The 12,216-nt window shown below is 46.5% G+C and overlaps 1 protein-coding gene across 2 annotated transcripts in view; it reads right to left on the minus strand.

Annotated features, from left to right (window-relative positions):
• Positions 1-12,216, minus strand: part of LOC117518651 (ceramide synthase 2-like) — a 72,058-nt gene that overhangs the window by 25,424 nt on the left and 34,418 nt on the right. For both annotated transcript variants that reach the window (XM_034179853.1, XM_034179852.1), the window contains exons 5-7: positions 4,216-4,273; positions 3,953-4,003; positions 537-629 (exon numbers count right to left, since the gene is read on the minus strand). In XM_034179853.1, the coding sequence (XP_034035744.1) occupies positions 537-629; positions 3,953-4,003; positions 4,216-4,273 (202 nt within the window). The remainder of the gene's footprint in view (positions 1-536; positions 630-3,952; positions 4,004-4,215; positions 4,274-12,216) is intronic.

Raw genomic sequence — 12,216 nt, forward strand, 5'->3', positions numbered from 1 at the left:
CAGCCTTACACAGAGATGTGTACCCACACAACTGACTTCATGAATGAAACTCGGTCAATAAAGGATAATCGTGTAAAAATCTAATATGTATAAATGTATTGTAATGGATCGATGAGTCATGGAGCGCTGAACACAGCAGCTGCAGCAGGACGTTTCAGCTCAGCTGCTGATTTATCACAGCTGGAACAGATCAGATCCGTGTAACTTTCAACACTAATATTTGGGAATGTGTCGGTGTCAGAATAAGTTTAATACTTTCCTTACATAATTTAATGTAAATTAATTTTACTGGCTCGGTATCCAGGTCAAAATGGCATTTTAACACATATTTTGTAAGCGTTTTTCCGAGTATGTTCACTCGCATATCCGCATTGAAAATGCATTAGCATCTGAGCACTTTGTTAATATTTTGCCGGGTTAGGAGGCGTCATGTCGCTGTTCATGAAGGGACATTCACGTTTAGTAGGCAGCATTGGGAGTGCGGACTCATTATTAACCTCTGTGGTTGTGACGTTGTTAATCGAACTTACACTCACTTTTCGCTTAACGTCCACAGAAACACACAGAAGCAGCGACAAATAGAAGCTCAGTTCCAAGATATAATACCAGTAATGAGTCTCAGACATCGGCTGAAGAATGGACAGAGACAAAAACATGTCATTGTTTTCATACAGTATGTACTGTATGTAGTTGCAACATGCATCATAGCTATGATCCGAAAAGCCCCGAGGAAATATGCTGCAGATGAGTAAGAAGGTTTGAAAACATGCTAAGCTTTTCAACCAAATAATTCATAAAAAAAAAAAAAAAAAATCAGAAAAATGTGGCCTGCAAGAGTTAATGAAAATAGACTCCACCTTCTTATTAATACGAGTAGTAGTAGTAGTAGCAGTACTAGTAACTTGCATAGGCATTTCTGAGTAGAATCAATAGAAAATAATAAGTAAGAATAACTAAAATTAGTTCAAATTAATTAACAAAAGTGCCAAATAAGCCTGGGTCCCACCGAATAATAAGCCATGAATAATTAGCCACGCATGGGTGTGTCACGATTATTCAAAGAATGACCCACGTTTTCATCTATCACATATCCACTATGAAGGTGCCTCTATGTGCCTCTCTGTAATACACCAAACCAGCGAGAACCAAACCAAGGGTTCCTGGACTGCCGCCTCTGTGCTCCTCGTTGGCTCCGCAGCTTGCTGGCTTTATTTCTTCTGGTTGACTTTAAACACACGCACACACCGTAGATCCCACGTTTAACTTTATGTCTGTCCGTTTATTTCTGCAAAATCACTCTTTTGCGCGCACGCGCTGCTGTTCTCCATTCATGAACAGCCGCCTCTGTGCTCCTTCTCACTGGCTTCCTTTCCATCCGTGGCTTGCTGGTTTTATTTTTTTCCCTGGCTTTAAACACAGTCATTTTCACACCATGATCCCACTTTTAACTTTGTGTTTGTCCGTTTATTTCTGCAAAATCGCTCTTTTGCGCGCGGTGCCGTTCTCAATACACAATGAGGTGGCTGCTTATTATATACACCTGTGGATCACTTTCAAATATATACATACAGTATATATATTTCTTTATTTCTTCCGCAGCTTACAAGTCACTGTAATACAACAACTTTTAACTTTGTGTTATGTCTTCAAAATCTGTCTTTTGCGCGCACTCCTTCTGTGTGGCTGCACAGCTCTGCTCTGCTTTTAGCGGCTTCACTGGAGTTATTTCTTCCATGGCACATGACACATCCACTTTCACGCAGTCATCCAAATTTTAACTTTGTGTTCATCCAATATTGATTGAAAAATCACTCTTTCGTGAGCTGGTGTTCTGCCTAAATGCTCCTTTGGAGCGTGATGAGTCACTGCGTCAGTGCACACACACAGCGGAGCTCATGTGATCCATTAACAAGATATTAAATCAACCATAGACATACCTTAACAGCTAGGAAGTGTTTTATCAAACTATAAAAACATTAAAAATAGTTACCTTAAGCTGTTCAAAATACATTCCACATGGAGCAGGAAAGATAGGAAAAAAGCATCCAGATGAAACAGTCCTCTGTGATTCCAGATGTTTTCAGCATCCAAGGTTTGGCAGAAAATGATTAATCTGCCACAAAATTATTTTATATACAGCATCCAGCGCACAGAGCACGTGGAATTGTGTGCGCAAGAGGCCAGCCGCTCCAGAAATAGCCTCTCAGGTCCTGCGTAGCTGCCAGGCGCACGGATAATGTACTTTTAGTAGACTCGTAAGCACCACGTAAATGCCTCTAAGCCATTGCAGTAACTACACAAAATGCACTACGCTGTTGTTGCTAAATTTTGAACTTCTTGAAATTAGCACCACGCTCAGAGAGGAGCCTCGTTAACTGAAGATAATGCCTCGAAGAGCCACTAAGAGCCATGAAACTCCCACAATAGGTCAAGAAACCCTCCCGTAGCAAAGAAAACATGCTGCGTGGCTCATTATTCATCCTTTATTATTATGTGGGACCCAGGCTTTAGTCTTAAAACTACAGGGATTCCTGCACAGTGGAGCAGTCACAGCTCTGTGTGTGTGCTGTTACATGTTGGGAAAGCCGGTGTACATGCGAGACTTGCTAAATATTACATTCCCACAGCAAATAATTCAAACCAACTGGCACCCTGCTTTTTAAAGAGGAAGTTGTTGTGTGCTGGGGTGTTTGGCTGGCTTGGTTTTCTGTTTTTCCCACCAGGTGGTATGTATTCAGGACTGAGTGGCTGAGCATTAGGACCTCACCCTGAACACCTGAGGCTTGTTTTCATGTGCAGGTCATCAGGACTCACAGCTGTGGTGTATTCTGTCTTGATCAGAGATTGCTGCACTTAAACCTTGAATGCACAGTGTGTGATTGCCAGAGACTCGACCTTGTGAGCAGACGTGTGAGATCGACGTCAGGGGAACAATCTCACCATTACGGACGCAGACACCGCTCCAGGTTTGACGCCACAGTCTGTGAAGGAGGATTGGGTGAGGTCTCATGCTCTTCAGCACACTTCCTGAGGTAATTTGGTTTTGGTGACTTTTATGAAGTAATGACAGTTGATTTGGTGTCCCTCACACCTTGTGTTATTGAGCTGTCACGTTATGCTAATTGTCTAATCAGCTTCTGCTGCAGTGGAGATTTGAACTGAGTTGTTCCGTGCCTGCAGGGTGAGAAGCTGAGATATATTTAAGCCAGGAAGTGTTTGCTGATTGTGTACACCTTTTGAGCTGTGTCTCTCTGGGTGGAGAGTGTTGGACTCACCTCATGTTTTCTTTCTTCACAGACTCGGTTTGTCGCGGCCACCTGGGGGGTGTCGGCGGGGTCCCTGGGTCCGAACTGCTGTGGCTCCGGACCGTTTGCGCTGCTGAGAGCGCGTCGTGTTTTCACCTTACCAGACCGCGGACATTTTTGGTTGTTTATCACTGCACTCATTATGATTATTAAATTCTGTTATCCTTTGAACCGTGCTCTGCTTATTTCGTGCTGGGTCCTGTCAAATGCTGGGTCGGTGCTCCGACCGCGTCCGACACATAACAGAAGTGTCTTTACATTCACATAATGTGTTGGCACAATGGTATAAATCAAAACATCTACAGCACACGAGCACACGAACACAATGGCAGGAAGTTGACCGAGGCATCGGAGCACTAAAACACAGCCGCTCACTCTCGCTGGTGGAGACCACAAGGAAAAGCTCAGCTGCTTGACGGGGCTGCAATCTGTAACAGTACAGACAGACTGCTGAGAGTTCGCCTGTTTTCTAGCGCTTTCCGGGTGAGGCCATGACCTCTAGAGGAATGTCGACATTCCTGTCAGCAGCACAGCAAAGAGATCCAGGCAGAGATCCCGATTTAGATAAAAATCTAGTCTTCTGTATCTAAAATTCCAACATTAGTGACAGATAATTTGAATTCAGTGACATTGTGTTTAAGTTTCACCTGTTTGGGGTAACCCCTCCAGCATTCTCTGTGATCCCAGAACCATGCTGTCTGCAGAATTCAAGCAAATAATCATTAACCAAGCATGATTTTAAATTAACAGTTAATTTAAGACAATTATACTATGACAAGTTCATAAATTATACTTTTGAAATGACACTGACAGCCAATAATAAGAAAAACATAGCATCCTCATGTTCCTACTCTTAGATAATGTGGAAAAGTAGGATTATTTTCTGTTGAAAGTCAGCAAACACACTCACGTTGATTAAACTGCAGAGTCCTGCTGTAAATGCTATAAGGTAGAAGACAAATCTCCAGCTGCACAGAAGAAAAAAAAACAAAAAAAAATCATATTTGTTTGTGGCACTGGCACATTCATTTAGGAAACCAATAAAGAGAGTGTTGCATAATCACAGAGGTACAGGTGGGGTTGGAAAAAAATATCCATCTTAATATCAGGTCAAGTCTGGGAGCATGCACTGGTGCCACATGTCCACTACACAATAGAACGTCCCTGGATCATGGTTGGCAACCATCCAAGCAGACAACCAGTCCATGCCCACCTCTCAAAAACAGCCATCAATCTGCCTCTGTCAGGTGATAGGTGGGTGTTTCCTTGATCTTCTACACTTGCCAGGGTCTTCAACATTGAGGTACCTGCATGCTGGATCATGCTCAGGGAAGCATGTCACATGATCCAGTCATCACCAATCATCACCTGTCCAAGTTTCAAATATACAGTAAATTTCAATTTATTCAATTTATAAAGCGCCAACTCATGACAGCATCGCCCCAAGGTGCTCCACATGACCTCAAACATGTGGACCTTTGTTCTGCAAAGGCATTGGCATCTCCAAACACCTCTGTCCAGTGACTTCATAACTCCATAAGCACTTCCCAAATGTCTCTTAACCTTATATGGTGAGGTTCCAGAGACATGAGTGTTCCTGCTGAAGTGAATTGAACTCCTCACTCAGCTGCACTCAGGGCATGCGTTGAGGTGACAATATATTATTACAGTGCCTTGCAAAATATTCAGCCCCTTGGTATTTCACACATTTTAATTTGTTTATGGCATTTCAAATACAAAAAGTAAATCGGGCTTCTCAATATAAAAATTTAAAAAATGACCTTCCTTAGACAAACTGAAAGTAAATATCTACAACTTGATATAAATTAATTAAAAATATAAAAGCCAAGATGATGGGTTGCATGAGTAATCAGCCCCTTTGGTATAATACCTGTAAATAATCAGTTTAATTGTCAGTTTTCTTCAGATAAGTCAGGGGATGGATACATGAACATTTCCAAGTCACAAGAAATACACACAGTAAGACACTCTATGGTAAATCTGTGTAGACAGTTCTCAAAAACTGAGTGACTGTGCAAGAAGGAGAATCAAATCAAATCAATTTTATTTATATAGCGCCAAATCACAACAAACAGTTGCCCCAAGGTGCTTTATATTGTAAGGCAAGGTCATACAATAATTACGGAAAAACCCCAACGGTCAACACGACCCCCTGTGAGCAAGCACTTGGCAACAGTGGGAAGGAAAAACTCCCTTTTAACAGGAAGAAACCTCCAGCAGAACCAGGCTCAGGGAGGGGCAGTCTTCTTTGAGCCCAACCCAGAAAAAGTAGGGTGTGGTTCTTCATCTTTTGCATTTTGAGAAACCAATATTTCTCATCATTGCACCCAGTGAGTCAAAACGACACACATTCTCGAGGAATGTTGGTTTCTCAGAATGCAAAAATGGAGAACCACACCCTACTTTTTCTGGGTCGGGCTCAAAACGTCTCAATCAACCCTCATATATTCAGGAGTGAGGACCATGTCTCCATGTCATTCTCTGTCTACATTTTTCCCATTCCACCCTCCTCACTTCATCCTTTCTTGCCAACTTTCTTCCATCTGCCATTGTGACTGTATACGCATCATCTAGGCAGGCAAACTACACTGAGACAGATCCCTCAAACTGAGTCTCGCCGATGGCCATCTCAAACTGCTTATGTCAAATTATTCCACCCAAGACAAATAACTTGCTAAATTACCCATCTGAGGATGTACTAGTACAATGTGCCCAATGACATTCCACAAAGGGGTTTTCTTTGCAACCACTGACTTCACCATGTGATTTCACAGATTCACATCACTTTGAGCAGATGGGATGAGTTCATCAGTGTAATCACCCAGTGGAGTCACAGTAGCAACAAAGTGTTCCAATACTTTTGGAAGGCACTGTACAGTGAGGAAAATAAGTATTTGAACACCCTGCAATTTTGCAAGTTGAGGGGTCTGAAATTTTCATCTTAGGTGCACGTCCACTGTGAGAGACATAATCTAAAAAAAAAATAAAAAATCCAGAAATCACAATGTATGATTTTTTAATAATTTATTTGTATGTTACTGCTGCAAATAAGTATTTGAACACCTGTGAAAATCAATCAGTAACATACAAATAAATTATTTAAAAAATCATACATTGTGATTTACAGATTTTTTTTTTTTTTTTTTAGATTATGTCTCTCACAGTGGACATGCACCTAAGATGAAAATTTCAGACCCCTCCATGATTTCTAAGTGGGAGAACTTGCAAAACTGCAGGGTGTTCAAATACTTATTTTCCTCACTGTATCTCTTACAAACTCCAGAATTCACCACAAAGAAGTCTGAAATTCTGCAATGCAATCACTGTGCCGGGGTACAGTTATGATGTCCAGCAACATTATGAGGAGCCTTTAAATTCTAAATTTGTCCTGTAAAGCAACCTGAACAACAGAATCAAAAGTACGTCAGGTCCTGCAGCGGTTATTAGAGAACCGGCTGTTTGTGAAGGGCGAGAAGTGCGAGTTTCACCGCACTTCTTTGTCCTTCCTGGGGTTTATCATCTCCCCTAACTCCGTCGCTCCTGATCCGGCCAAGGTCGCGGCGGTGAGAGACTGGCCCCAACCCACCAGCCGTAGGAAGCTGCAACAGTTCCTCGGCTTTGCTAATTTTTACAGGAGGTTCATTAAGGGCTACAGTCAGGTAGTTAGCCCCCTGACAGCCCTGACCTCACCAAAAGTCCCCTTCACCTGGTCGGATCGGTGCGATGCCGCGTTCAAGGAGTTGAAACGGCGCTTCTCGTCTGCACCCGTTCTGGTGCAGCCCGATCCTAGTCGCCAGTTAGTGGTTGAAGTGGACGCCTCGGACTCAGGGATAGGAGCTGTGCTTTCCCAGAGCGGGAAGACCGATAAGGTCCTTCACCCGTGTGCCTATTTTTCCCGCAGGTTGACCCCGGCCGAACGGAACTATGACGTCGGCAATCGAGAACTCCTTGCGGTGAAAGAGGCTCTTGAAGAGTGGAGACATCTGTTGGAGGGAACGTCCGTGCCATTCACGGTTTTCACTGACCACCGGAACCTGGAGTATATCAGGACCGCCAAGCGGCTGAACCCCAGGCAAGCCCGCTGGTCACTGTTCTTCGGCCGTTTTGACTTCCGGATCACCTACCGTCCCGGGACCAAAAACCAGAGATCGGATGCCTTGTCCCGGGTACATGAAGATGAAGTCAAAGCGGAGTTGTCGGATCCACCGGAACCCATCCTCCCGGAGTCCACTATCGTGGCCACCCTTACCTGGGACGTAGAGAGAACCATCCGGGAGGCCCTGGCACGAAGCCCGGACCCCGGAACTGGGCCGAAGAACAGACTCTACGTCCCACCAGAAGCTAGGGCTGCAGTCCTGGACTTCTGTCACGGCTCTAAGCTCTCCTGTCATCCAGGGGTGCGAAGAACCGTGGCAGTTGTCCGGCAGCGCTTCTGGTGGGTGTCCCTAGAGGCCGACGTCCGGGATTATATCCAGGCCTGCACCACCTGCGCCAGGGGCAAGGCTGACCATCGCAGGGCTTCGGGACTGCTCCAGCCGCTGCCCGTGCCCCATCGCCCCTGGTCCCACATCGGCCTGGATTTTGTCACGGGCCTCCCGCCGTCCCAGGGCAACACCACCATCCTCACGATAGTGGACCGATTCTCCAAGGCGGCCCACTTCGTGGCCCTCCCGAAGCTCCCGACGGCCCAGGAGACAGCGGACCTCCTGGTCCACCACGTCGTCCGGCTGCATGGGATCCCAACAGACATCATCTCCGATCGCGGTCCCCAGTTCTCCTCGCAAGTCTGGAGGAGCTTCTGCCGGGAACTGGGGGCCACGGTGAGTCTCTCATCCGGGTATCATCCCCAGACCAACGGGCAAGCAGAACGGGCCAATCAGGAGGTGGAGCAGGCCCTGCGTTGCGTGACAGCCGTGCACCCGGCGGCCTGGAGTACCCATCTGGCCTGGATCGAGTATGCCCATAACAGCCAGGTGTCGTCAGCCACCGGCCTCTCCCCTTTCGAGGTGTGTCTGGGGTACCAACCTCCTTTGTTTCCGGTGGTTGAGGGAGAGGTCGGTATGCCCTCGGTCCAGGCCCACCTACGGAAGTGCTGTCGGGTGTGGCGTGCCGCCCGTTCTGCCTTGCTGAGGGCCCGGATGAGGACGAAGGCCCATGCAGACCGTCGGCGGACCCCGGCCCCTACGTACCGGCCAGGGCAGGCAGTGTGGTTGTCTACTAAGGACATTCCCCTTCAAGTGGACTCCCCTAAACTGCAGGACCGGTATATCGGTCCGTTTAAGATCATCAAGGTACTCAGTCCAGCCGCAGTGAGGCTTCAGCTTCCGGCCTCACTGCGGATCCATCCCGTTTTCCACGTGTCCCGGATCAAGCCCCATCACACCTCACCCCTCTGTACTCCGGGTCCGGCACCACCTCCTGCCCGGATCATCGATGGCGAGCCGGCTTGGACTGTGCGCCGGCTCTTAGATGTCCGTAGGATGGGCCGGGGCTTCCAGTATTTGGTGGACTGGGAGGGGTACGGACCTGAAGAACGCTCCTGGGTGAAGAGGAGCTTCATCCTGGACCCGGCCCTCCTGGCCGATTTCTACCGCCGCCACCCGGACAAGCCTGGTCGGGCGCCAGGAGGTGCCCGTTGAGGGGGGGGTCCTGTTGTGTGGGCCGCTGAAGAGGAGGTACTGCTGGCCCACCACCACCAGAGGGCACCCTGCCTGGAGTGCGGGCTCCAGGCACCAGAGGGCGCTGCCGCCTCACAGGAGCAGCCGGGGTGACAGCTGACACTCATCACCTATGACAGCTGTCACCACTCATCTGATCAGCATCGGTATATCAGCAAGACGTCATCTCCACCTCTTTGCCGAGATATTGTTCTACCTGGAAGGTAACGTACCTCAGCTGACTGTTTGACAGTATTCTTTTGTGACTTTGTGCGTTGTATTGTGGACTACTTTTCCAACGAGAGGTGGAGGTAGCTTTCCTGCCGTACGGATTCCTGGGTGCAAACGCGCCCTCATTTAATTGCTTTTTGTTCCTCGCCAGCAGTACCAGGTCCGACACGTGGAGGCAGTGGCCACCTGGGAGTTCGGGACTTGGCGGCTCCAGTATTCCAGGGGTCTGGTGGCGGAGGAAATCGTGTGGTTCCGGTTCTGCTTTGGACAGGCGTCTCCTATCTTCGAGCCTGCCCACACGACACCTTTGTGAATTGACTCTTGTCTATTGTTGTAATCTGTTGTATTTGTTGTGCACATTCACAACAGTAAAGTGTTGTTATTTGACCTACTCCATTGTCCGTTCATTTGCGCCCCCTGTTGTGGGTCCGTGTACCTACACTTTCCCAACACAAAAGTGATAAAAAAAATTTAAAAAAATCAACACAGATCACAAAAGTCCTGCCGATATTAATGCTTGCATTCAATAAGGTTGGAGAAGAAACCAGATTGGTCTGGTTGTTGAACAGTATGCAGTTGGCACTGAGTCCTACTGAGAAGGTACATGTACGTTGTCCAACACAGAGAACACTGCAACGCCCCTGCAGTTGCTGAAATTCACCCAACTTCAGCTTCTTCAACAACCTCGCAATCTCATTGAGATTCTGTAATCCACAGATGAATGGCAGAGCAGCCACCAGAATCCTGGCATAGACAACATCTAACAACCTGGCAGGAGGCTCAGCCTTCCACAATGACTCAAAACAGACAGAACCGGATCCTGAAGTCCAGCCAGATCTGTAAGACTGAACAGACAGCAGTCTGCGGGACTTCAACTGAATCCTTGGGGATGCTACTACAAGCCTGTGGTCACTGTTCACAAACTGGGCACTTCTGTGGACCCTGTAGTTCTACAGGAGTCTTTTCCCACAAAAACACAATTTATCTACTTAGTTAAACAAGTATTGATTCACTTTCTCCACTGGTGCCACTCTGGATGCTAAAACCAGGATCCAGCAAGTTGTATCACATTTTGCAGTCAAGAAGCATTGAGCCATTTTCACCAAGTTACCAGATCCACACAGACAGTCCTCATAGCTTACCCCGTCAGTGTCTGCGGTTACAATGAAATTACCCATGACCAAAGGAGCCACCTCTGGGGCAGCCATCAATCACAGAGTGAAGCTCTTTGTAAAACATCTCCCTCACAGAGATACATATCACTCACCACAGTCAAAGTGTAAATGAGTCAACAGACAAGACACCCAAAGAGTTTCTAAATCTGAGCCTCACAACACACTTATTGGGCGATACTTGATACCATTAGAAGGAGCATCTCTGCCACACCAACTACTTAGGTTCATCAAACACTAGAGCAACCAGAATAAAAGTAGGTTTATCCAACCTCAAAATTCTGTCCACTTAAAAGTATTTGGACCTCAGAGAGAACCGTGTGTGGAGCTTTCCTAGCTCCCTCAACAACCGTGGAGGACAGTAATCCTGTCTGAGAGAAAGGATGTTTCAGGGGCCTGCAAGTTTACTTGTATATATACGAGGTCTATTAGAAAACTAACTGGCAGTTTTATAAAAAAACCTATATGGATTTGAATCACGTGCGATTACACCAGACATGCTTGAACCCTCGTGCGCATGCGTGAGTTTTTTCACGCGTGTCGGTGACGTCATTCGCCTGTGGGCAGGCTTTGAGTGAGCACTGGTCCAGCCCTCTCGGCTGAAATCCTTTGTCTGAGACGCTGCTGGAGATGGCGCGCGTTGCTTTATCAAAATTTTTCAGGACCTGTGAGGGATATCCGAGTGGACACTATTCGAGAAATTCAGCAGGTTTTCAGTGAAAAGTTTAACAGCTGATGAGAGATTGTGGAGTTTCTTTTGCTTTAAGGACAGCTCACAACTCGGATCGGCGCGGTGCGGTCGGAGGTGGCGTCCGTCTGGCTGTTTCGAGCTGAAAACATCCTAATTTAAGGCTCTGTTCACCCAGGTCGTCGTCAGAGAACAGAGAAGTTTCAGAAGAAGTTGGCATGAGGAGTTTATGCGGACATTCCACTGTTAAAGGAGATTTTGTAATGAAAGAACATGCGGGCAAATTCGCCGAGTCGGTTCCGTGGCGACGCCGCAAAGCCGTCTCCGCCACAACAGGAAAAACACCTCCGTGTTGAAAACCATTTGTAAAATTCAGGCGGCTTTTGATGGCTTTCAACAAGTGAGTATCTGAGAAATTGTTTAACAGCTGGGCATGTTCCAACTTGTCCGTTAAGGTTTCCAATGGAGGTGTTTTTCCTGTCGTGACGCCCCGCAGTTGGGTCCAGCCCGACATGCGAATCTGCCTGCACGTTCTTTCATTACAAAATCTCCTTTAACAGTGGAATGTCCGCATAAACTCCTCATGCCGACCTCTTCTGAAACTTCTCTGTGCTCTGACGACGACCTGGGTGAACAGAGCCTGAAATGTGGAAGTTTTCAGCTTGAAACAGCGAGACGACGCCGCCTCGGAGCGCAGATCGCCGTCAGGCGCCGTGGGCCGTCCTTAAAGCGACACTAACAGACCAAAATCTCTCATCAGCCGTTAAAATTTTCACCGAAAACCAGCTGAATTTATCGAATGGTGTCCACTCAGTTGTGCCTTACAATTTTTGAAAAACTTTTTATCAAACAAAGCAGCACTCCTCACTCAAAGACTGCCCACAGGCGAATGACGTAACCGACAGGCGTGAAAAAACTCTTGCATGCCCACGAGGGTTCAAGCATGTCTGATGTAATCACACGTGATTCAAATCCATATGGTTTTTGAAAAAAATAGTAAGGTCGGATACTTTTCTAACAGACCTCGTATATATATATATATATATATATATATATATATATACATACATATATGAAAATAAAGAAATATTAAACAGGATTATCATGTTTTATTTGCATCCGAGAATATGTTAGCATTCAGT

Source organism: Thalassophryne amazonica, chromosome 10, assembly GCF_902500255.1.
Source record: "Thalassophryne amazonica chromosome 10, fThaAma1.1, whole genome shotgun sequence".
Classification (NCBI taxonomy): domain Eukaryota; kingdom Metazoa; phylum Chordata; class Actinopteri; order Batrachoidiformes; family Batrachoididae; genus Thalassophryne; species Thalassophryne amazonica.